The sequence below is a fragment of the Wolffia australiana genome, chromosome 8 (assembly GCF_029677425.1).
Source record: "Wolffia australiana isolate 7733 chromosome 8, ASM2967742v1".
Taxonomy (NCBI): domain Eukaryota; kingdom Viridiplantae; phylum Streptophyta; class Magnoliopsida; order Alismatales; family Araceae; genus Wolffia; species Wolffia australiana.
In genome coordinates, this window is record NC_135842.1 from 10,487,423 (window position 1) to 10,512,521 (window position 25,099).

Genomic DNA, 25,099 nt, shown 5'->3' on the forward strand with positions numbered 1-25,099 from the left:
CTTCGCATCACCCTATCGTGTTACACCAGCAACAAAGGCCCACTCTTCCCTCTTCGATTAGGCATCTGGTATTTTCCCATGTGTCTTCCTCCACCGCCAGACTTAGTGGAATAGGTTCGCATCTTTTCGTGGTTGACCACTTAGGATTTTAGATTAGGAGTTTGTGTTTTCTCATATTCTTGTGGTTATATGACAGTCTTTATGGCCTCGACCGAGGAAAGGGGCTGCACCATCATCATCTTTAGGTTTAAATATTTGAATCGACCATGATGATTTGTGGTTTGTTTTATCCATCCACAAGTAACCTTTAGTTGTCCAAACCAGCATCAGCTATATTGATCTTGAATCAATTTCTTAGGCTTGTCGGATGCGTGACAGCCCCTTGTATGTTATCATCCAAATTTGTTATCTACCATCCTCCAGGATGATGAATGGATGACTTTATTGAATCATGTATGTAGTTAGGCATTAGTTTTCAATCTGTGATGATGGATGATTGACAATGAAATGACAAAGGGATAATGGATGATGGATGATACAGCATAATTTTTTTCATTAAGTGGGATTAACAAAGTTCTAAAAATATGTATTTCATGTATTATAATAAAAAAATAAGTCTAAAATAAATATATATTTTTACTATGACAAAAAATTGTCACCATAAAGGGCTAAGGCCAAAGTGTCATTGACAATTACCATCATTAACAGAAGCATCATCATTGATGTTGATGACTATGACTTGCATTGATAACTATGGTTTCATGAATGAGGGTGATGGTTGTTGCAAGGGACAATGGTCAGTGCCATCTATTATTGATGTGAATGAGGATGACAATGCACATTAACAATGGTTATGACTATCATTCACGAGGACAACAATTGTTTTCGACAATGAATTTTGGTGGAAACTGACTATGATGACTGTTGGTAGGACAGTGACTTGTTAGAAGCATTATTGACAATGATGGAGATTTTACAACGACAATGACAACTGTTTTTGGGACGATCATGGTCAATGGCGTCAAAGTGTTGCCAACAACGCTAAAAACTTTCAACAACATTGACTATCAATAATGACTAGGATGACTGATGTCATCGATGGGGACGACAATTGTTCAAGATGAAGACGACTGCCATTGAGAAGGAAGACAACTTTCATGGACGATTTTTTTTTGTCGATGACCATAATATACAATTGGACGACAATCTAGAAGGGAGTGTATTCAATGAGGATGGTTGTTGTTGATATCGATGACGACTATTGATGACAAGGACATCATCTATAATTGTCCCTAAATAGGAAGATGACCATTGTTGACAAGGATGATGGCTGTCATCGACGGCAACAATGAGGACAATGACTACAATTGTCATTAGTGATGACTGAGATCAGTGTCATCAACAAGGACAAGGACTGTCGTTGAAGAAAACATAGAGCTATAACGGCCATTGTTGATGACTACGATTACAACTGCCATTGTTGACAATTATGACAGATTTTATCAACAGGAACAACTGTCATCCGAGGAAACACTATCACCCACAAGGATGACAATTATCGGTTATGAGGACAAACTTTCCTTGACGAGGATGTCAGCTGTATTGTCATTGATGGGCATGATGAGTGTCATCGGCAAGGATGAGAATTATCATGGACGAGGAGGATGAATATCGATGATGATGACACCGACTACAATTGGCATTGTTGGTGATTACAGAAGTTATCAAGGATGATGAGTACTTATCTTTGACGAGGATGAAACATGTCGACGACAAATACGACAACTATCAAATATGATGATGATGGCTATGATTGTTGTTCTCAACAGGGACAAGTGTCATTGCGGAGGAAGCCTATTATTGAAAAGGATGAAAATTATCTTCAATGAGGATGTCAACTACTGTTGATGGCAATTACGACTATTACTGTTGACAAGGATGATAACAATCATCAACGAGGACGACACATGTCGATGACGATGACAACAACTACAATTCCCGATTCTGACAACTATGATTGACATCCTCCACAGGGATGGCGTGCGTCATTGCCAAGGACAACTATCATTGACGAGGATGAAAACTATTGCCAATGAGGATGTCAACTACACAATTGATGGCAACTACAGCTATCACCGATGATGGGCGCAACGATTATTATCGATGATGATGAAGACATCAATGCTGTTTGGAAGTAGCTGTTGAATCCCATCCCATCCATCCAAAAAGTCATACATCGTCAGTCCAACAAACATTCCCCTAACATTGCCGTGGAGCGCTACAAAGGAGGACAAACATATTTCCTGTGTAACTCTCCTGTTCTATCTCTTTCTATTTCTCTCAAAGAGTGCTTTGGGTGGGAGAGTACTCAGACCACATTCTGTCCATCCCATCATCCATTCCATTTTTCACCACAGATGAATAAAGTAACAGGTCTGATGATGTAATGATGACAACAAAAAATAGACACGGATCAAGATGGGAACAAAAACAAGATGTCAAATACTGATGACTGAACAGACAGCTGTTCATCCTTCATCGTCATCGGTCCAGCAAACCTACTCTTACCCTGGCCAAAACCCAAGGCTCATCCCGCGTAGTATATTTACTGTCGTCTCTGTCACCCCTTAAGAATATTCGCCGGAATGCTACCAAAGTCAACGCCCCACAAAAGTCCAGAAGAGAAACCGCGGGATCAGCAAGGTTAGCTGACCAAGATCCAAGTGCACGACCGCGTTCCAAGTCTACAGTCAGTCAACGTACTCAACGCGTCTTTCTCTCTCTTACTCTTACTCGTAGTATCTCTATCTTTCGTTTTCTCTCCTATTCATTATCCTGTCGACTCTCTGCATTGATGGCAGCCGTGTCGGAGTCCTGTCAATCGATCTCTCTCTTAGTGGGCTCCGTGGCCCTCAGGATAAGCTCGATCTAGACTGACCAACCGACCAAGTATCTCTCTCTCTCTTATCTTTTGACTTTTCTCTTTTACTTATCTTTTCTCTATGATTGCGACTTTTCTCTATGATTACTTATCTTTTCTCTATAACTTTATCTATCTATCTACCGGTCAATCTAGCTATCTACCTATTTATCTATCTATCTATCTATCTATCGGTTCTATCTATCGTTCTGTCTATCTATCTATCTATCTTTCTTTCTTTCTATCTATCTATCTATCTTTCTTTCTTTCTATCTATCTATCTATATATCCATCTATCTATCTATCCATCTATCTATCTATCCATCTATCTATCTATCTATCCATCTATCTATCTATCTATCCATCTATTTATCTATTTATCTTTCTATCTATCTATCCATTCATCTTTCTATCCATCTATCTATCTATCTATCAATCTATCTTTCTATCTATGTACCTATCGCCCCCTCCCTTTCAGTATCGCTTTTTTATGAGTACTATCCTCTATCTTTCTCTATCTTTGTTCCCTTCTATTTGGCTCCCGCTCTTCTTCTAACTTCTCTCTTTTGGGATCCTTTTATTAAAATATCTACTCTCTCTATCTCTTCTTCTCACGTCTCTCTTTATAGATCGTTTTATTATAAGATATACCCCCTCTATCTCCTCTTCTCACTTCTCTTTCGCTATCGTTTTACTATTATTATCACTCATACACACTCTCTCTCCCTCTATCGTCCTGTTCTGATATACGATAACTATTTATCCATTCCATTTTTACTTCTATATCACTATCAGTCAACCGTATCCACCTATCTTTTTCAGTAATTATTTATCTATCTATTTATCCATCTCTCTCTTATCTCTGCGTGTATCTACGTCAGTTTCTCTCAGATTTTTATGTATCCGCGTTTCTCTCTCTCTTGCTTCAAATCTTAATAAATGCACACCTCCCATCTCTCTTTTCCCCAACATCACAAAGAGATAGAGAGTTGTAGCCACAAGAGAAGAAATCAGGTCGATGTGAACAGGAAGAAGAAAGAGAGAAAGAGAGAGCTGCAGTCATAAGAGAAGAAACCAGGTTCATGTGAAGAGGAAGAAGAAAGACCGCGAGAGAGGCAGACAGAGAGAGAGCGAGAGAGAAAGAGAAAGGAAGAAGGAAGAAGGAAGAGACGGGGAGAGAGAGAGAGAGAAATGGAAGATGAAGGGATAGGCGAGTGGATTTCCGAGGTGGCGGCGTTTCTGGGCTCGACAAGCGACGGAGATCTCTTCCAAATTCTCTCCGACGGAGGTTCGCCGGAGTTCTGCCCGCCAATCGATCTCTCGCCGGCGGCGCTGCCGGCATCATCAAATTCTCCGTCCTCACCAGCGGAAACCGCAAATTCCGGCGAAGACAAGCGGAAAACGAAGCAGATGTGAGTATTTTTTATCGATTTTCGGATAGTTTCTGATGTAAATGTTTGTTTGGATGGATTTGGGAGAATTGTGTACTGAGGCAGTGAGATGGTTGTTACAGGTGGAGGAAGGAGGAGAGAGTGGGAAAGAAGAGACAGCGGCAGCCGAGGTTTGCGTTCCTGACGAAGAGCGAGATGGATTACCTCGACGACGGGTATCGCTGGCGCAAGTACGGGCAGAAGCCCGTCAAAGATAGCCCTTTTCCGAGGTTCGCCTCATCATCATCATCGTCTTCTTCTTCTTGTTCTCCTTCTATATCATCATCATGTTGTTGTTGTTGTTGTTGTTGTTGCTGTCATCATCTTCTTCTTTTTCTTCTTTCTCTTCATCATCATCTTGTTGTTGTCGTTTTTCTTCTTCTTCATCATTATCATCTTGTTCTTCTTCTTTTTCGTCTTCATTATCTTGTTCTTCTTGTTCTTGTTCATCATCATCATCATCATCATCGGCATCATCATCTTGTTCTTCCTCTCCTTCATCATTACTTTTTTTTTCTTGTTCTTATTCATTATCATCATCTTGTTCTTCTTGTTCTTCCTCTTTTTCTTCTTCATTATCTTGTTCTTTTTCTTATTTTTCTTCGTCATCATCTTGTTCCTATTCTTCTTCTTCATCTTCTATTTCGTCGTCATCATCATCATCTTCATTATCTTCTTCTTCTGGCTTCACGCTCTACATTCTTCAAGAAAGATTCCTCTTCGCGCTGTTCTTCTTCTGATCATCACCATCTCTGACGATCGCAGAGGCTACTATCGTTGCACCAGCGCGGGTTGCAGCGTAAAGAAGACGGTGGAGAGATCTTCAGCGGACCACGCGTTGGTGGTCACCACTTACGAGGGCCAACACAACCACAGCAACCGCGCCACCGTTCACCGTCGCCATACCGCTATCCCTTTAGCTCTACATATCTCTACTCCGCCACCATCTTCTTTACCGACGCCCCCAGTTACGTTCTCCTCAGGCGCCGGGAAGGAAGAGCTCTTAAGAGATCAGGGTCTTCTTGAAGACCTTCTCTTTCAGAGTTACTCAAGAACAAGCTGGGGAAGCAAATACTGAATCCGATTATCTTCTTACGAAGGTCATGCGGTCTTGAAGATTGACGTGGGGAAACGAACATCGGATCTTGTTTCTTTCAGGGAATGAGATGGAGAACCGAAGACCGTGTAAATAATCTTAAAAACAACCTCGAAGCTGGTTAATTTTGGAAGAATGGTGCGACGATCGAATCTGATTGAATTCAGAAAGAAGATCCGAGGAAACGACGATACAATCTTGTTTGTAGCGGAAGAATATGCCGTGGAAGCGAAAGTGAATTATTTTGGACGAATGTATTGGATCTTTTCTGTGTACATCAATGGCTCTTGCAAATTTTAAACATCTCGTATAATAACTGTTGATAAAGATTGGGATTAAGGCGTTTTTCATAATACTATGGGTGCACATATGTGCAGAAACAGTATCAGTTACAAAAACGCTGATGGTTTGTTTTGTTGCACAAACCATTGGGGGATATGATTTGCGCCCTAGCTGGGTAGCCTAATAATTATGAAGGAACATGTTTTTAATTTTTTTGGAATTCCTGACTCAATTAGACTTACAGAATTCCCAATTTGGATTTAAGAATCCAATTCAACTATGTAATATTTGACTTTCGGTTAACTGGTTGACGAATTGGATATTTTCTAAATTGGTGTATGGGTACTGTCATGTGGGTGTTACCCATTTAATTCATATAATCTAGTCAAAGATTATTCAAGCGAACACTTATTGGCCCATAGGAAAGTAAATGTTTGGTCAAACGCACTGCACACATGGCTAATTAAATATCGGTCTTGTATTTTTCATTCACACCAATGGCCAAATGAGTATTTGGCCAAATGAGTATTTGACCGAAGAGTATGACGATGAGTATTTGGCCAAATAACATTCACACCAGTGGTTGTAAAATTTATGATTATTACAGTTCAATGACAACATTGAATTGACCCAAAGGAAGGCTCATCGATTGTCATTTTTAACCTCCAAATTTGACTATTACACCAATGAAATCGCTTACATGTATTTATATCATCCAAAGATGAATATTGACGTTGCGATTAATCCCTTGAGAGGGAAATACTATTACTTGTATTGTGCCTAATTTTAAAGCTATCCTTATGTGATTATTTTTATTATTTTCTTAGGCCCAATTTCATTTTAAAATATTTACATAAATGTGAATTCCATTCTGATGCTCAAGTGCTCAAATTTTAAGAAATAAAAGGAATCTGTGACACTTTATCCAGGTGCTACGTACCTCGACTATGCATCAAGGAATGATCAACCAAACGTTATCAAAGAATCGTCCTCCATTAAGGAAAAGCGTGTCTACAATAAATCTCATGAATTTAATGGCCATAAAGTGTGTTATTCCTGAATCCTTTTGGGATATAGTAACTGATGAGGGAACTGAGGCCACAACTCTTATTCAAGAACTTGAAAAGAGGTACTAGAAGAGTGATAAAGCTGAGATAAAGTACTCTTATGAATCACCTAACTACCATGACGTATAAAAGGTTAAGGCAACATTAGAGAGCACAGCATTGACATTTCATATTTGTTATAAGCTTAAGACTTTATGTTTTGAACTATATGACGAATACATTGTCTATATGGCTCTCAATTCTCTCCCCAGAAAAATTGAAAAGTTCAAAGTGAGAAATAACTACCAGTGATCTCATTTGTCATTGTAGGCAAGAATAAGAGATATTGAAGTCTGAGCAATGTGAAAGTGCTCGCCTCATTATTCTCTCCGAAGGAAAGTTCAAGGACAAAGTAAAGTGTAAAGGCAAGCAAGTTGATGATGGTCCACAGAATAATAAGCAACAGAAGGATCCTATACGCTTCTTTTACAAGCATGGCGGACACTTCAAAGAAAGAATGCACTAAATATCTTGTTTGTTAAGAATTTAACCTTTCTTAAGTACCAAGGTACATGTGGTGGTTAGATAAGTGTATCAATGCAATGTTACCTCAACAGTTGTAAGCTGAATCAAGATGAATGATTCATTTATCAAGGTGATGATAAATTTATAGAGGTTGATGTTGTTGGTGACTTCAATATAAAGATAAATATTGTTTATCATTTTATTTAAATAAGAATTTAGTTGCTTTGGATGTAACTTAATCTCTATTTTTTACTTGGAAAAATCATGTTATCATTGTTCACTTGGAGATGGAAAGTTTAGTTTGATTCAAAATTAAGTACTCATAGGTACTAGATGATTGGTGGCATATGATAACCTATATTTGCTTGAAAATATAACATCTTCATTAGATCAGTCTTAGAACTCCAGATATTTTGGCATGAAACACAATTTAGATAATGAAAATTCATCATCTTTAACATATAAAAGGTTGGGCCACATTTTTCAAAAAAAAAAAATCATGGTTATTGTGAGAAGGAATTAATAATTCCTCAGATTTTTAAATTACACATACATCAAATGTATCAAGGGAAAACAGGCAAACACAAGGAAAAATGTTCTTATTGAGCTTTAGAAGTCGTGCAATTTATACATATGAAGATTTCTGGATCCTTCACTATGGCATCTTGGAATGATCAAGAACATTTATCACATTCATATATTATTATTTGCAATATTGGTTTACATAACTCATCCATGAAATACTAAAAGCAATAGTCGTGTTTTAAAGCTATACTACCGAAAGAATCAACTTGGCAAAAGAAAAAAACAATTTGTTCTCGCCATACTATGTAACAAATAATGTCATAGATGTCAAAAATGTTGAGGACCTTTTGCTAAGGTTTTAGAAGAGTGTGGAATTGTCCCTGTGTACATTATGCCTGGAATTCTTCTGAAAGATAAAGCAGAACGCACAAAGACATGGTAAAAAGTATTATTAATTGAACTTATTTACCTGAATTTGAAAAGTAAGAAAAAAGGCTAAATCAATAAAGGATTTGGGTTTTCTTGCCAAGGCAAGACATTATTCACCTAATGAAAGGAAACTTGACTCTCAAATGATCAATTGTTATGCTGCATGTGTGATGCTTCTTATTCAAGTCCATGAATGCATGCAATGACTAAGTGAATTATCATGAGCTCATAATACGACAATCACTAGTTTATAAACATGTGTTTTAAGTATTCTTATTCAAAGGATACTCAAGAAGGATGTTGAAATATCCAAAAAAGGATAGCACTATATAGCTCCACTCATATGAAGAGTATGGCCAATATCGTAATCATTAGTGGGCGATCTTGGGACAAATAGTTCACTGAACTGATCCAGATGAATCCCTGAGGGGCATTATACGTATCAATCATCAGGTTGATTCATGTAAGGTTGCGTAAGTAATCATTCGAATTGAGACACCAAGATACATTGTGGATGGATTACCATGTTTTGATTATAACGTAGAAGTCTCTAATTAAGGGATTCCAAAACCTCCATAGCTTGAACAATGTAAAAAATCCATGAAGTTACAAAATCAGAACAGTAGCATGCCTCGTGAAAATTACAACACAAGAATATGTTTTCCTTGTAAAAGAAGAACACTGGCATTCGGATACCTTGTGAAAGCCACAATAATGCGATCTGGTTGCCTTGTAATATTCAAGACAGCGGGATTTGGGTGCCTCCTGAAAACCACAGCACTGGCATATGCTTGGCTTGTCAAAGACAAAACACTAGAACACGGTTGCCTTGTGACAGCCAAAACACTAGATATGCTTTCCTTGTCAAAAGCAGAACACTATCATATGCATGCCTCATGAAAACTACAAACCCTAGAATATGGTTGGATTGTCAAAAGCATAACACTGGTATATGCATGCCTAACACTGGTATATGCATGCCTTGTGAAACTACAATACCAGAATATGGTTGCCTTGTGAAAGCAAAAACACTACGATATTGTTGCCTTGTGATATTCAAAACGGGGGGATTTGGTTGCCTCTTGAAAATCACAACATTGGCCTTTTAAAGAGCAGATTTTATTGCCTTATGGAAGTTCAAACACTAGGCTCTGGTTGCCTCCTGAATACAACAACACTAGCATATGCTTGCCTATTTATCAAAATTTTATAAAAAATTCTGAAGAACTCTTAGAACATCATGTTACTCTAGAGAAAGAGAGATACTTGTGATTCAAGTACTTATGTTAAAGTCTAATCCAGTAGTCTTCTCCAAAATCTCATGATGGTTTGGATGTCTTCTAAGTTTTGTTGTTTACTTTCATCCAAATGAAATCAGCACAAGTACCAGATTAAGTTATTTGCTTAAAATTGAACAGGCATAGAGATATAATACGAATGGGGAAGAGAAGGAAGAAGAGGGGGAAAAAATAGTTGGATTCAATAATGTTTTCAAGAAATCATCTTTGCTCTCATTGACACACGTTTTCTATACTTATATTTCATACAGATGAATAGATCCATTGAGAATAATCATATATATTCAATCATTTGTGTCATGTTTTTCATATCTATATTTAAACATATTATCTATATTTCAATATCAGGTACATTTCTTTTTTGTGGGTTAATGTTGGTGTTGAAGTTATCTTAAATCTTATTGGTCCATATCATTAAAGAATTGATCCCACTTGTCGTGATCATATGATTATTTCTCATAATCAGAACTACGTTGAGCTTGCATTAAAGCCATTCAAATCTTGTTTTTGTCATTGACTTGGTGAGCACATTCGCATTTTCGTCCATGAATGAGATTCAAAGTTTTTAAGAAACATCATGCTCATGTGCAAAAAAATAGTTTGATCATTTTTTTTGCATGATATACTTATTAGCATCTAATTAGGTAACTACAGTATTATTGCAGTGATTAATTGGTACGATGTCAATTGGAATTTCGTCTTGGTGTAGGAGATGTAAAAACCAAATAGCATCAGCCATTACATTGGCAAGAGCCTTATACTCTGCTTTGGTACTGGATCTGGCAACTGTTTGCTGCTTTTTGGATCTCCAAGATATGAGTTTTCCCATTGTAGATCATCTTTCAACTATAAATGCAATAGGAGCCAATGCTAGTGTTGTGATAAGATTCTTCAATATAATATACTTGCATTCAGGTGTTGTAGGAGGTGTGAAACTCAGAAGAAGTCTTAGTTTTAAGTATTATCATTTTTTACATGCACTATTGATTTCCGAAGCAAGATCAAGTCTTGTGAAAATGACATTATAGGGCTCCAAACACACTTCAATATAGGCCTCAATCATCAAATGTTGTGGATTTTTTTCTTTAAATGTGTAGTCCTTAACTATCTTATCTTATTCAAAAAACAGAGCTGAGTGAAGAAATGACTGAGATAGTTCCTTTTTGGATTTGGACTCATGCTGATAATGCCATCTTTTTAATTTTTAGGATAGTGGGTTCTTGTGAGATTTTCTTGGTAATAATGGTGAATTAGAAGGACCATAACTCTTCAAATTGGTTGTGTGAGTAGGTAAAACACTCTCCAAAATGGTTGATTGATCGATGGCTGTGAAACATATAAGTTGACCCACCAATTTTGGAGGAAAGCATGATTTACATTGTTTTAGTTTTGGAGTATAATTATGATTAGCCAATAAAATGTAGATATGTTATGATTGTGCGCTCGTATTGTTGTGTGTGAGTAAAGAAAGATACATTCATTAAAGACATCTCTGGAAATATATAGCCTATAGGTAATTTTATTTGAAGTGTATGAAAGAAAACTAGGAATCATAGACATTGAGAAAAAACTATCCAGGACTATTGGTGAATAATGTTGCATGTGGGTTGTCTTTTCCAGACCTAGGTTGGTATGTGACTGATGAGAAAAGCTCTGTTGCTGAAACTTTTAGTTCAGAATTTCTAGGGCAATGATGCATGATGCATTAATGACAAGCCAGTTTCTAATATATGAAAAACTATGTCATTTTTTATGTATGAAAATAGGATAAACAGTTGTGAATTCCACATCATTTAAGGTGAAATGAAAAGACTTGAAATTCATCACCCTAATATGGTTATAGTTGAAAATTGTCATAATGAAGTTGACTTTCAAATTTTAGCTGAAAATCCAAAAATATTTCATTATGAAGTTGACCTTCAAATTTTCGCTGAAAATCCAAAAATATTTCATTATGAAGTTGACTTTCAAATCATTGTTCTTTATTTTTATCATAAATACTTTAGTATTTATGATACGTAAGTGTACTTAAGTGTAATTAAATTGATATAACAGGAGGACGGCTTTCAGATATCAGACTATACCCATTTCAGTGGCTTATTTTCCTGCCAAGGAGCTTATGAGCAGAGAATATTGTAAATTTTGCAAATGCATTTTAGAGCCTCATGAGTGGCTCATAGCCATTTTCCTTGTCATTAAATATAATTATTAAGTGAGGGTCACCGAATCAGTTATGCCAAATGTCTACTCGCACTGTTTCTCAAAGTAATGATGAAGGATCATACTTTGGAGCTGCCTGACGACATATCACATCTTTAAGGTCCCCCATAATAAGGACCTGACCTGTCTCCTTGTCCTTCACCCAACAGTGTGATGAGTGGTATTCAGGAAAGTCGTTATTACAAGAGGTTAATCTACGAACAGACAGAAGGTCCTTTGTGGTTCCAGTAAAATAGAGAACAGAATGAAACCCCCCACCATTGCTAGCATTGATGATTGCATTGAGAAGGACATCAAATGGAGGCTCTATATAGAGAGTAGAGTGAAACTCCCCATCATTGCTACCTTCAATGACGAGCAAGGAGATCAAGGACATCAAGTGGAAGCTCTACATAGAGAGTACAGTGAAACTCTACCATTGAGGTAAGGAGTAGATGAAGAAAATCCCAAGGGAAAATAGGGCCTCTATGCCCGAATGACAAACCCTGTCATACCCCAGCTGGAGTCGGTCCTGCTCAAAGGGGTGGAGTCCTGCTACACATCAACGTAAGGCATGAAAGAGAAATAGAGAACAAGGGCTTCCTGTTTTTCTACAGTGACAAGATTACAGAGAGGAAGAAGAAGAAGAAGAGGACCATCATTTACAGGAGTGATACAGATTTCTGCAGCAGCAACTTTGGCTATGAGAGTTGCAGAAGCACCTCAGAGACTGCTTGTGTTGGGAAACGAGAAAGGAGGAGAGGGAGATTGGGGCAAACGGGACTACAGCCTCGTTCCAAAGAAAGGCGAGAGTGATAGAGACAGAGGCAGAGAGAGAAGGATAGAGGAAGATGGGAATGGAGAAAGAGAGAGAGAGACAGCAGCAGATTCATACCTCTACGTGCTGTATGTTCCGTGAGAACACATTATCCTGAATAAGAACACATACCCATCTTTATATCTATCTCTCTAACTGAAACTTGATTGAATCTCTCAGTGACCTCTCTCCAAAGGAACAAGAAGAGTGTGTGAAAGACAGAAAAAGAGGAAGGGTGAGTGAGAGAGAGGGAGAAAAGGCCGAAAAAGAGAGGTGGGAGGGAGAAAGAAAGGGATAGCGGAGAAAAAGATAAAAGGGAGAGTAGTCAGAGCTGGTGAGAAAGGTAGGGAGATAAAAAGAAAAAGAGGACCAAAAAGAGAGGGAAAGAACTTGAGCTCGACACTGAAAGAGAGGAAATGAGAGAGAGAGAGAGAGAAAGCAGAGGAGAAAGATGGAGAGCGAGAAAATGTGGGGAAAATAGAGAAACGGAAAAAGTACTAGTTGAGGGAGAGAAATCAAGTTAGACAGAAAATTTTCAGCCCTATCCCTTCTTCACCAGTCACGGCCCCATCTGAACATATACGATACTGACGGGTAAATGTCTTCTATCCATCCCTCTAACAAGTTTTGATCCAAATTTTATTAATATAAAGAGAGGTGGGACTAATGGAAATGCAAGTTAAAAACCATAAAAACCCTGCTCAACCAGGAATACAGGAAACAACTACATTATTCTGGTTATTCTGGGGAGTTTTAAACAATAGAACATTCCCCGAAGCAGAAACAAATGCGAGGAAGAGGGAGGGAATATTAAATAAATTAAAGGGAAGAGAAACCAAGGACATGTAGAGAGACACAAAGAGAGAAAGAGGAAAAGAGATATATATATAATATAATCGGAAAGAGAGATTGAGGACGTAGAGAGAAAAGAGTTGACCCATATTTGGCTAGGACTGGGCTAGCTTCCTCCAGAGGGACCCCTTGGGTGCGACAAGGGATTTGACCTTGCCGAAGACAAATCCAGCCTTGGGGGGGTTTCCACCCACAAGACTGTTCTCATAGATTTCCCTGCATTCTTGAACCACCTGAAACATTCATTCACAACATTGATCATTCGACCCTCAGAAATCACTTCATCTCTCTTCGCTCCCTAGATCTTCTCCCTCTAAAACTCAATAGATAAGGAGCCTCCCTTAGCCAACTCTCTCTTTCACCAACTCTCCCTCCACCCACAAGATTTTTCTTACAGATTTTCCCCAAATTAGTAATTGCATTCATTCCCAACATTGGTAATTGCATCCTCAGAACCCATACAATCTTTCTGTCTCTCGATCTTCTTCATCCTCTTAAACTAGTACAATAGGGAGTCTGTCATTACCAACTCTCCCCCTACCCACAAGACTGTTCATGCAGATATTCCTGCACTCTTGAATCATCAGACATTCATTCACAGCATTGGTCATACCATCCTCAGAAGTCACTCCATCTCTCTTCCATTTCTAGATCTTCTCCCTCTAAAGCATGAACTCTAAAGCTCAAGCAATAGGAAGTCTACCATTGCCAACTCTCTCTCACTCTTACTTTTCTTTTTCCTACTAACTATACAGAGAAAATGGGAGAGTCTTCCATAATAAAACGTCAAAACTCTTCTGGCCTCAAAAATTCCTTTCCCCATAACATTTTCTCTCCATTTGTACTCCTTTAAGGGAGAATTCTCTCTGAACTTCAATCTTCAACCATGATGACTTCATTCCAAACTGCCCAGGTCAACACTCTCTCAACCCCCCTGGGAGACCTACAGGTGAGATATTCAACCGTGGCCAATAATCCATTCCACAACCTACCATTCCTCTGACTACCCAAACTTATTATCTTCCATGATTGGTCACAAAGAGAGAGAGAGATTAGTGACGTAACATCAATTCATTACCTCCTTAGCTTCATTCCGTGGAATTCCCTCTCTCAGCGCAACAAGTTTTTCCACAACTTCCGGCTGCATAACAAGAGTTTGTCAGATTGTCAAATGTGAGAAGCAGAAAAAGAAAGGAAAGGGATGTTGATGTCGAGGATTGAAACTAAGGGACATACCGGGCAATCAGGCTGGTGTTCAAGGATGTTTGTGTACACAAGCGTGAATGAATCCAGGCTTTCAGCTGACGCCAGCTCCCTCAGGTCAACCATTATTCTCAACCTGTTCTCAATTTTCTGATACAAATCGAATGTGGGCATGACATATATCAGTTATCTCCAAAACAAGCTATCAGTTTAGACTATGTTTCAGACTGTCAAAGAAAATATTCCAGGGTAAGCATGCAATGACAAATTTCCCATCATCATCAGTTTTTTGTGTGAGACGGATGACAAGACAATTAGAAGAAAGTGAGAAGACAACGATGAGCTGATGACAAATTCGTCTTTAAATGATTCTCATATATGATAGTGATTCCTCCTCATCATCATTTGATTTGTGTGTATGATGAATGATGAGACGTGACAAGATATTGATGAGATGTTAGCAAGCTAATGATAAAATCGCCGTCACATGATTCTGATGTATGGAGACCATGACAATTCATCATCAGCAGCATCATAGTCCACACGTCATTGTTATCCTGGATGCAAAACTCTAAAATATGAGAAGAGAGCGAATGGCGAGAGAGAAAGCGAGACTTCGCTCTAATCTTCAATGGTGAACAGATTCGATCTTTCAAACCCCTCTCTAAAAACCAATAGATCAGAGATGAACAAAGAGATATATCGAGAAAAAAGGAGTAGAATTTGAGTCATCCAAAGTAGACAACTGCCATAATTTTGAATAGGAAATCCTGTCTCTTCTTCGTTTTCTCTCTTTAGTAAATTATGAATAAGACAGTGAGAACGAGATTTCGACATTGATCTATACAACTCGATGATTGTATTCAGCAACAAATTTGAATCTCAATAACTCACCAAAATTAACCGATGAACTTTTGTGAGGGGTTTGACTTAGATTCGCTCAACCAAATGCCTTAATTTGAACTAAAGCCATGGAACCATGTTTTATTATTTGAAAAAAAAAATACAAGAGACAAGACAATAATAAGAACCAAGAGGATGAACTATACGTACCGGTATGCTAATGTGGTCCCTGAAAAAGTCCATGAGAACCTCTTCGTCTAGCCTCATGCGTTCAATGGTCGCTTCTTGGAAGTAACTCCTCTAAAATTACTTAATTTATGATTAAAATGATCTACGACAAAGATTAATTTGATTATAAACTACAATAAACCTGGGTCAGGAGATGATCAATGTAAATGACAATGGTTTCCTCCAAGCAGGCCTCCACGAATCTCCTAAACGATCTCTCTTCAATAAACCTGAAAAGCAATCAGGAAGGTGTCAACCCATATGAACAGGCATGCTCTTCAGTTGGAGATGAGTAAGCTAAATACATGAACATAAAATTGTAAACAAGAAAATGATTCTATTCACTTTGAGAATAGTGATTACAAGGGTTTATATAGGGGGCCCTAATGGGCCAAAGATAGAAGGGGCCAAATATAGAGAGGGCCAAACATAGAGAGGGCCAAATAATGCTCAACACTCCCCCTCAAGCTGGAGCGTGGATGTTTTCCACACCCAGCTTGGAACAGAGCTCTTCAAACCGAGGAGCATGAAGCCCTTTGGTGAAGATATCTGCTAGCTGTTCAGCGGACGGAACATATGGCGTGCAAAAATTTCCCAATTCAAGCTTCTCTTTGATGAAATGACGATCAATCTCGATGTGCTTTGTACGGTCATGCTGAACGGGATCATGAGCAATGCTAATCGCCGATTTGTTGTCGCAGAACAGCTGGACAGGAGAGCTAACTGGACACCGTAGTTCCCGGAGGAGCTTGGTAATCCAAAGTGCTTCGCAAAGACCATGCGCCAGAGCACGGAACTCCGCTTCAGCACTCGAGCGGGAGACCACCTTCTGCTTCTTACTCCTCCACGTAATCAAGTTGCCGCCCAAGAAGGTGCAATAGCCCGATGTGGACCGTCGGTCGAGGACAGAGCCTGCATAATCAGCATCAGTGTAGACTTCTAGACGCATGCCTGTATGACGACGAAACAGTAGTCCACGACCAATGGTGCCCTTCAGAAACCGGAGGAGACGATGAGCAGCATGAAGATGACTCTTGCGAGGAGTCTGCATAAACTGACTCAGAACACCCACTGAGTAAGCAATGTCTGGACGAGTGTGGGTGAGATAAATCAGTTTGCCCACAAGTCTTCTATATTGTCCGGGCTCAGCAAGCTCCTCATTCTCATCGGCACCGAGTCGATGGTTCGCATCAATCGGTGTCGAAATAGGCTTGGAATCCTCCTTTCCAAGCTCGCAGAGAAGATCCACCGTATACTTTCTCTGACAAATAAAAATCCCGCTCGAAGAATATGCCACCTCTATGCCAAGAAAATACCTCAACGGGCCAAGATGGCGAATAGCAAACTCCGACGAGAGATACATGGCCAGCTCAGTAATGGTCGCCGTATCATCACCCGTAATAATGATGTCATCCACGTACACAAGCAGAATAGCTACTCCCCCTGACGTGGAATGGCGGTAGAAGAGGGTGTGATCTCCATTACACTGACGATAGCCACGGCGCTTCATGGCCGTCGTGAAACGACCAAACCACGCTCGAGGAGATTGCTTCAAGCCATATAGTGCTTTCTTCAGGCGACAGACAACAGACTTCGGAGACGACGGCACTAAAGAAGTATAGCCTGGAGGTAATGCCATGTAGATCTCCTCAGTCAAATCGCCATGCAGAAAAGCATTCTTCACATTATATTGCTGCAAAGTCCAGCCACGATCCGCAGCAAGAGCCAAGAGGATCCGCACCGTATTCAGCTTGGCAACAGGGGCAAATGTCGCCTGATAATCAATGCCATGCTTCTGAGTAAACCCCTGCGCCACAACCCGAGCTTTGTGCCTCTCAATAGAACCGTCGGAATTATGCTTCACAGCATAAACCCAACGGCTACCCACTAGATGCTTCCCGGCCGGTAGAGGAACCAAATCCCACGTCTCATTTTGAGCAAGAGCACGAAGCTCCTCCTCCATAGTCTGACGCCAATGCGAAAATGAAAGTGCAATGTCCACCGTCTTCGGAAGGGAAGTGGCATCAAGTGAGGTAAGAAGTGCAAGATAGGATGGTGAGAGACGGTGAGACGAAATGGATGCCTCTAAGGGATAGAGAGGAGAAGAACGTGAAGAGGGCAGCACGGCTAATGAGGATTCTAGAGGTGGGGAGGACGACTGAGGCGGGGCATCAGAAGAGGACGTAACAACTCGAGGTCTTCGACGAGCGAGAGTAATACCATAGCGTTTTTCAGGCGGGCATCGGCGGATAGGAAGTGGTGGAGGCAAAGAAGGTTCTGCCGAAGAGGAGAATTCAGCAGCCGGGACAGGAGGAAGCTCCACATGAGGGACGGAGATGGGGGCCGGAGAGATGTCGGGAGGCACAATTTCTGGAGGCGAGTCGGGAGGCACAACTTCTGGAGGAGACACGACTGGCGGGGCCGGAGAGGATGGACGAGAGACGGATAACGGAGGAGATGGTTGAGGGAGAATTAGGAATTCAAGTGGATCGGATGAGGGTGGTGATGAAGGTGGCTCTGGAGAAGAGGAAGAATAGTAAGGGAGAAATTCATCGAAAGTGGCATCTTTAGTGACGACGAACCGATGAGAGGGTGGATGATAGCATACATAACCTTTTTGCGTGGAGGAATAGCCAACGAACACGCATTTCACAGCACGAGGGTCAAGTTTATCACGACCAAGGCGATGGTTAGGCGCATAACAAACACATCCGAATACACGAGGGTAAGATTAGTTCGAGAGAGAGGGAGGAAAGGCATACTGAAGACGGTCAATAGGTGTGGAAAAATCAAGCACTCTAGACGGAAGGCGGTTAAGGAGATGGATGGCGGTGGAGACGGCTTCCCCAAAGATACTTGGGTACATGCATATGGAAGAGAAGGCTCCGAGTCATTTCAAAGATGTGACGGAATTTACGTTCGGCAACGCCATTTTGTTGGGGTGTATATGGGCAAGAGGTTTCATGGATAATGCCTTTATCTTGAAAGAAGGTGCTTAACGAGGTATTAACATAGTCTTTAGCATTGTCGGAGCGAAGCGACGGATGGGCGTAGAGAATTGAGTTTGAACAAGTGAGTAGAATGGGGGAATAACACGGGATATCTCTGATTTATTCTTTAGGAAATAGGCCCACGTGAAACGAGTTGCGTCGTCAATGAAGATGCATAACCATCGAGATCCGGAAGTGCTGTGAATAGGGGAAGGTCCCCACACGTCGGTGTGAATAAGAGAAAAAGGAGTGGAAGAATGAGAAGACGAGATAGGATAAGAAGTGCGATGATGTTTCGCAATTCGACAAGCATTACAAACAAATCGGTCCACAGAATGGCCTTGGAAAAGTTTTGGAAAGAGACGATAAAGGGTAGCAAAGGAAGGATGGCCGAGACGTCGATGAAGAAGCCACAAACGCTCGTGAGAAGCCGAAAGAGAGACTGTCGTAGCAACAGCAAAAGAAGGCGAAGAAGGTCGAACAAGATAGAGCCCCTCATGCTCCTCAGCAATGGAAATCTTCCTCCCCGACACCTTATCACGATAAAAACATGAATGAGGTGAGAATGTAAGATCGTGATTCAAATCGCGAACAAGATTCGACAAGGAAAGAAGATGATGAGTTAGGCGTGGAACATGGAGAACTTTAGGTAATTGCATAGAGGAAGAGACGGCCACACGACCAATACCCGCCACGGTGAGAAGATCGCCGGAGGCCGTTTTGACTTTAGAGGATCAGAAAGCGGGTTCATACGTTACAAAACTCTTGGATTAGGGGTCATATGAGCGGTGGCACCGGAATCAAGAAGCCAAGTGGAAGATGAAGAGGGATTGTCGGAAGGAGATGGGGGTGGAGGAAGAACGGTGGACATACCTGCGTGGGCCAAGGAACATGAGCCCACGACTGGAGGATCAAGCAAGCGGCGGAGGCGTTCCATCTCTTCCGGAGTAAAGCCGGCGGGCGAGGCACCAGTGGGAAGAAGTCTGTATGGCATAGGCACTTGACCCGGAGGAGGCACTTGGCTGACGGAAGGTGCGACGGTAGCAAGGTTGCTCTGTTGCACGCGCTTCCGTTGAAGCTTGTAGCACGTCTCCTTGGAGTGGCCCCGCTTCTTGCAATAATTGCAAAAGAGAGAGGGATCACCCTTTGGAGACTCCTCATACCGAGTAGTCGGACCACGCGGCAAAGAACCGGGTGCTGTCGTCGTCGATGGGCGCGCCGGAGAGGACTGAGCTACAAGTGCCGTGACCGGGGTCTGCACCTGCTGGAAGCGAGATTCTTCAATTCTGGCACTGCGAAGAGCATCCTTGAAGGTAAGCTCCTTCTCCCGATGGATTAGCTGAGCCGTAGCGACTCATACTCGGGTTCAGTCCGCGAGGCACTGGAACACCCGAAGTTGAAGAGTGTACTTGCGATCCACCGAGTGAGGATCCGGTGGCATGTAGTGGTCGATCTCATTCCACAAGGAGATGAGCTCCGTACTGTACTCCATAATGGTCCGATCCCCTTGCCGCAGATTGGAGGCCCGATGCACCAATTCATACACAGTGGCGATATTATGCTTCTTGGAGTGACTCTCAAGCGCCGCTTCCCAGACTGCCTTAGCCGACTCCAGGGACAGAAATTCACCCTTAACGCTGGGTGAAATGCTGTCCAAGAGCCAGCGATGAACAATCCCCTCGACATCCAGCCAATCGTAGTACTTCGGATTGGTCCGAGGAGGTCCGTCTTCCAGAAGGTGGCGCATGAGACGCCCCTTTAGGGTAATTTGGACGTACTGGCGCCATTGCAACAGATTAAAGCCAGTGAACATGCCATCTGGCGGCATCCGAGGCAAAGAGAAAGGTCCTGGGGAGGAAGACCAGTTTCCCGACTCAATAGGCGCCACAGGTGCATGTGGCATCGAAGCCGGCGTCGAGTTTGGCGTAACCGAGGATGTCGGAGCTTCAGGTGACTCAGCAGCAGCAATAGGATTCGTCATTGCTGAGATTTGGCCAAAGGAGAGGTGCTGAGATGGCTTGGACAGCACAAACGGCAGATGAAGGCCCAGTCAAAGCAACGGCCACCGTCGAAGCAAAGCTCACGGACGGCAGGCGGGACAAGCGTGCAGGAGGCTAAGGACAGCCAAAGACAAGCAAAGACAACCGTGCGCGGCGGTGGGCGGCCGTGCGTGGCGGGCCGATCGTCGTGCGGCTGTGTTGCGGTTGTCTTGTGATGCGTGTCGCGGCTGCGTGGCGGCTGTCTTGCGACTGCGTCGCGGGCTGTCGCGGCTGTGCGCGGCCGTAAAAGCTCTGCGCGCGGCCGAAGAATGCTGCGCGCGGTGTGCGGCAGCTGCGGCTGTGCGAGGGCGACGGCTGAGCGCAGAGGGCAACGGCGGTGCGCGAGATCAGGCCGGCCAGAGAGCTGCCTGAGATCTGAGCGCAGGAAGAGGAGAGTCCCAAGAACCCAGATTAGGGTTAGGGTTAGGGCTCTGATACCATGTAAACAAGAAAATGATTCTATTCACTTTGAGAATAGTGATTACAAGGGTTTATATAGGGGGCCCTAATGGGCCAAAGATAGAAGGGGCCAAATATAGAGAGGGCCAAACATAGAGGGGGCCAAATAATGCTCAACAAAAATAATTCAATCATTTTCTTAAATCAATGAATGTCATTTCAAACAAGAAACAGGGGGTTGATGCAGTACATTTTCACATCCCCAAAGTAATCAGCAAAAGTTGCAACGAGGTAATCAGTGACCAAACCGTCGAGCCAATCTGCAACGTAACACAGAACATTCAATCATTAGAAACTACATACTTCAAAGAAATAATAGGGTAATAATACACTCTCTATACAAATTAATAAATGAATAAAATCACAGATTTAGCAAGGTTCTTAATTGTCTTACACCACATGATTATCATCAAAATCATTTCACCATAATTTACAATATAATTTTACAGCAACTAATTGAGCCCCAGAGAAAATTTCAATTTTCAATGAAAATTAAAAAACTTTCTGGACTTGTCTTGTAATCAAATAGAGAGATTTAGAGTGTGTAAGCTGGTAAGAAGTTAACATAATCATCACAGAGGATGATACATACAATGGCTTGAAATGTGAACATCCAAAATTATTATCTTGATAATAAAAGATCAAAATGTCACGATAAACTGCGGGTAGTGAGTTTATAATTTCAAAATTGACTAAATCACCTTTTTGATAGAGTTTTGCAAGCAGCTCCTGAACACCAGGGTCTTCAAAGATGAGATTAACAGTTCGATGGATGGCTTCCTAGCATTGAAAAAAATGATAAATGAAACTTTATGCAAAATAACTTCTGTGAAGATAAAAGAGAATTTTAAAAATCACAGTGTGCCAATTACTGACGTAAAGTTGAAAGGAATCCAACTGGAAATGTACAACATTTGACTATAAAAGAATAATATTTATGAAATTTCATCATATTCTAGTGCTTCAGTAATGCAGATGAAAAATATTTTTCATTCAAAATTCTGAAAACCCTAGGATAGTTAACACAACTAACCTTAGCAACTTCAAGGAAGCCCTTGCACGTGTCTTCAAAGTTTACCTGAAATGTTGAGATAGGTGTTAAATAATACCCAGGTTAATACACAAATGAAAATGGGAGGTCATATTAGTTAAGCTTCAAACACTAACATGGTGCATGGATGACCCAATGAAGGTTAGAGACAAATATGGAAGAACAGAGATGAATCAATTAGCTTTTATTCACAAAATATTAGTTAAATAGATGAAATGCAGAGAGGAGGGTACTGCCCCAACTTCATCGTACAGAGAAAAGATTTCCTGCAGTTGTACATACTGCCTGGAAAATATGGATACTTTCAGGGAGTAACTTGGGTGCTTTCAAAATTGTGTCCGGCCAAAGCGCCATAAACTTGTTGACGAAAATTTGTAAAAGAAACCCTGTCTGATGACTATTACTACCATGAGTGAATCTCTCTTTGAAAGAAGTCAATAAATAATATTTTAAGTCATTCCATAACACTGCGTCATTTCAACCCTTCATCTGTACCATTAACTGAATAGCCCATAGGCTATGAATATAAATATAATAAAAAGAAGATATCTCTTCCTGACCCTCGCCCTGGCTGTATCCCAGAAACTTCATTGGACAGTTTTCCAATTTTCCTCTTTTTCTAATATTTATTCCATCTGTGAAATACTGATTGTCCTTTTATATCATTTTCTTATACTTGGTCAATTCAGGAGTAATGCAAACTATCAGATGGAAAAGAATGACAAGTCAGTTATATTTTTGGTTTTATTGAATGGAAGACCGGAAGGAGGGAGGATCCACACACAAAGGGGGGTCACCTGTGGGTGCCCCTTGGCACTGTTACTATTCGTCCTAGTGGTGGATGCCCTGGCCACTTGTACAAGCAGCATATGAGCACATGGCTTTCTGTGTGGTTTTCAGACTCTGGCTTACCCAAAAGGTACTCCATTACAACTATATATAGACGACACTACCTTCTTCATGGAACCCACGACAACAAACCTATTTGCAGATTTTTTGGGTTTGTAAATAAACTGAGTAAAATCTGCTTATGGGTTTTGGACAATCACAAGAGGAAAAGGTAAAATGCTCTGGGCTTTGGAGATGCCCATTCGGACGGTACCCATGTGTTATTTGGAATTACAACTAACAAGAGTATGGTTTTTGAGCACGAAATGGACTCTGGTGATCAAGAAGGTGGAGAGGAGACTCGAGGAATGGCAGACTGGTGCGCTGTCAAGAGGGTTGTATGGTAATGCTACAATCAGTTTTCACAGAAATTCTGATATTTTACCTGGCCGTCTTTCGGTTGCCTAAGAGTATCAGAAGGGGCTTGGAGGCATCGACAAGGCGATTCTTTTGGAAAGGCCTTGAGGGGGGAATGGAAGGAGATCGACTAGGGTCTCGTGTGAGGCAGTTTGCTAACCAGGGTGAGGGGGGCTGGGGGTGCTACACCTGTAAGCCATGAACACGGCATTGTTGACAAAATGGGTGGGCAGGATTATGGGGTTGTAGGAGGACATGGTCACAAAGGTCTTGAGATACTATTATGGTATGGAGATGAATTGGGAACTGCACACGGCCCCAATTAAAGGGGCATCTCCTTTATGACAGACCCCAATTAAATGCCTATTCCCTCTGGATTTAATTGGGGACGGATCATTTCAGCAGCTGGATAGATGACTCGTCTGCCTGAGGTACATTGCAGGATTCCATGCCAATTCCCTCTGGCAAGAAACCCTCAAGCATCGGTTAGAGAATGCCGAATGGACACATGGAACCCAATTTTGGAGGACATTCTTTCATATCAGAGGTTAGAAGAACTGGTGAGCATGCAGTAGTCTTTACTACACTTGCAGCCTGCAAGCGGAACACGGAACAGCTGGGTGTCGAGAGGCCCAGCCTTTTTGGCCTAGGATGCATAAAAGAAGATCTGACAATGGCCTAAAGGAAGAGGAGACGCCTATGGAAGCAGAAGGTTCCATTAAAAGTTAGGGCTTTTATGGCTGCTCTTAAGGAGACAAGTTATGACACGAGTCCTCCACATGCATGTTCCCAGATACATCAACAACATGCCCCAAGTGTACACAGGCCGAGGAAGATTGCTATCATCCGTTCTTCCAGTGTGCTATCAGCTGAGCAATATGGAGATTCCGATGAGAAATCACCAGGGTGGACGTGGCTTCCGATGAGACATGTTGGGGCTTCATTATGGAATGGGGAAGGGTCATTCGCCCCCTAAGTGTACCACTTTGTAGAGAGTACTAGAAGACCTCTGAGGAGACATCCACCCTTGTGGTTGGCTGGTGGGTCTACACTGCTAGGGCAAACGAGTATTTGATGAAAAGATGGGTGCAATCTTTTACACCACTTGCACATATAAGGCATCCCACCGAGGCATCCCCCTCTTCTTGACAATCTTTGTCACTAGTCTCCGCCAAGGGAGCAGCCAACAAAAGAATCTCATCTTACAAGGAATCTTTTGTTTCCAAATGTTGTGATATCTGCAGATAGTCCTTGGTTCTTGTACTATGTATCTACGCCCGAGCCTTACATAAGCACCTCGAACAGAGAAGGATGTGCCTATTCACCCCATCCATCTTGGATCCCTCTCACTAGGTGTAGGTGGATTAAGCTCTGATGTATCCTTGTATATTCCTCCATTATTTTTCCCCTTCATAATTTTTTCTTTGCGGTGCTTTTATTCATACCATACCCTGGCAGTTCTATGAGATGGATCGAGAAAATAATTATTTATGTAGAAGAGGATCTTGGCTGCATTCAAGAAAATATTTTTTTTCAGATGAAAACCACCTATTGTTAAAACAAAATATAAGTATTTATGTAGAAGATTAAACATCTTTCATCCAAAAATTATGAAAGATACC

The 25,099-nt window shown here is 41.3% G+C and overlaps 2 protein-coding genes across 3 annotated transcripts in view; one reads left to right on the forward strand and one right to left on the reverse strand.

The window, feature by feature from the left end:
• Positions 1-3,878: 3,878 nt before the first annotated feature.
• Positions 3,879-5,747, forward strand: LOC144706350 (WRKY transcription factor WRKY24-like). Its single transcript, XM_078579260.1, has 3 exons — positions 3,879-4,332; positions 4,434-4,580; positions 5,116-5,747. The coding sequence occupies exons 1-3, from the start codon at positions 4,112-4,114 to the stop codon at positions 5,426-5,428; spliced, it is 681 nt and encodes a 226-aa protein (XP_078435386.1). The 5' UTR covers positions 3,879-4,111; the 3' UTR covers positions 5,429-5,747.
• A 7,493-nt stretch (positions 5,748-13,240) lies between these two features.
• Positions 13,241-25,099, reverse strand: part of SEC6 — a 44,946-nt gene continuing 33,087 nt past the window's right edge. For both annotated transcript variants that reach the window (XM_078579231.1, XM_078579232.1), the window contains 8 exons: positions 22,215-22,259; positions 21,883-21,961; positions 21,372-21,441; positions 15,836-15,923; positions 15,676-15,765; positions 14,656-14,772; positions 14,498-14,560; positions 13,241-13,652 (listed from right to left, as the gene is read on the reverse strand). In XM_078579231.1, the coding sequence (XP_078435357.1) occupies positions 13,515-13,652; positions 14,498-14,560; positions 14,656-14,772; positions 15,676-15,765; positions 15,836-15,923; positions 21,372-21,441; positions 21,883-21,961; positions 22,215-22,259 (690 nt within the window). In that variant the 3' untranslated portion in view covers positions 13,241-13,514. The remainder of the gene's footprint in view (positions 13,653-14,497; positions 14,561-14,655; positions 14,773-15,675; positions 15,766-15,835; positions 15,924-21,371; positions 21,442-21,882; positions 21,962-22,214; positions 22,260-25,099) is intronic.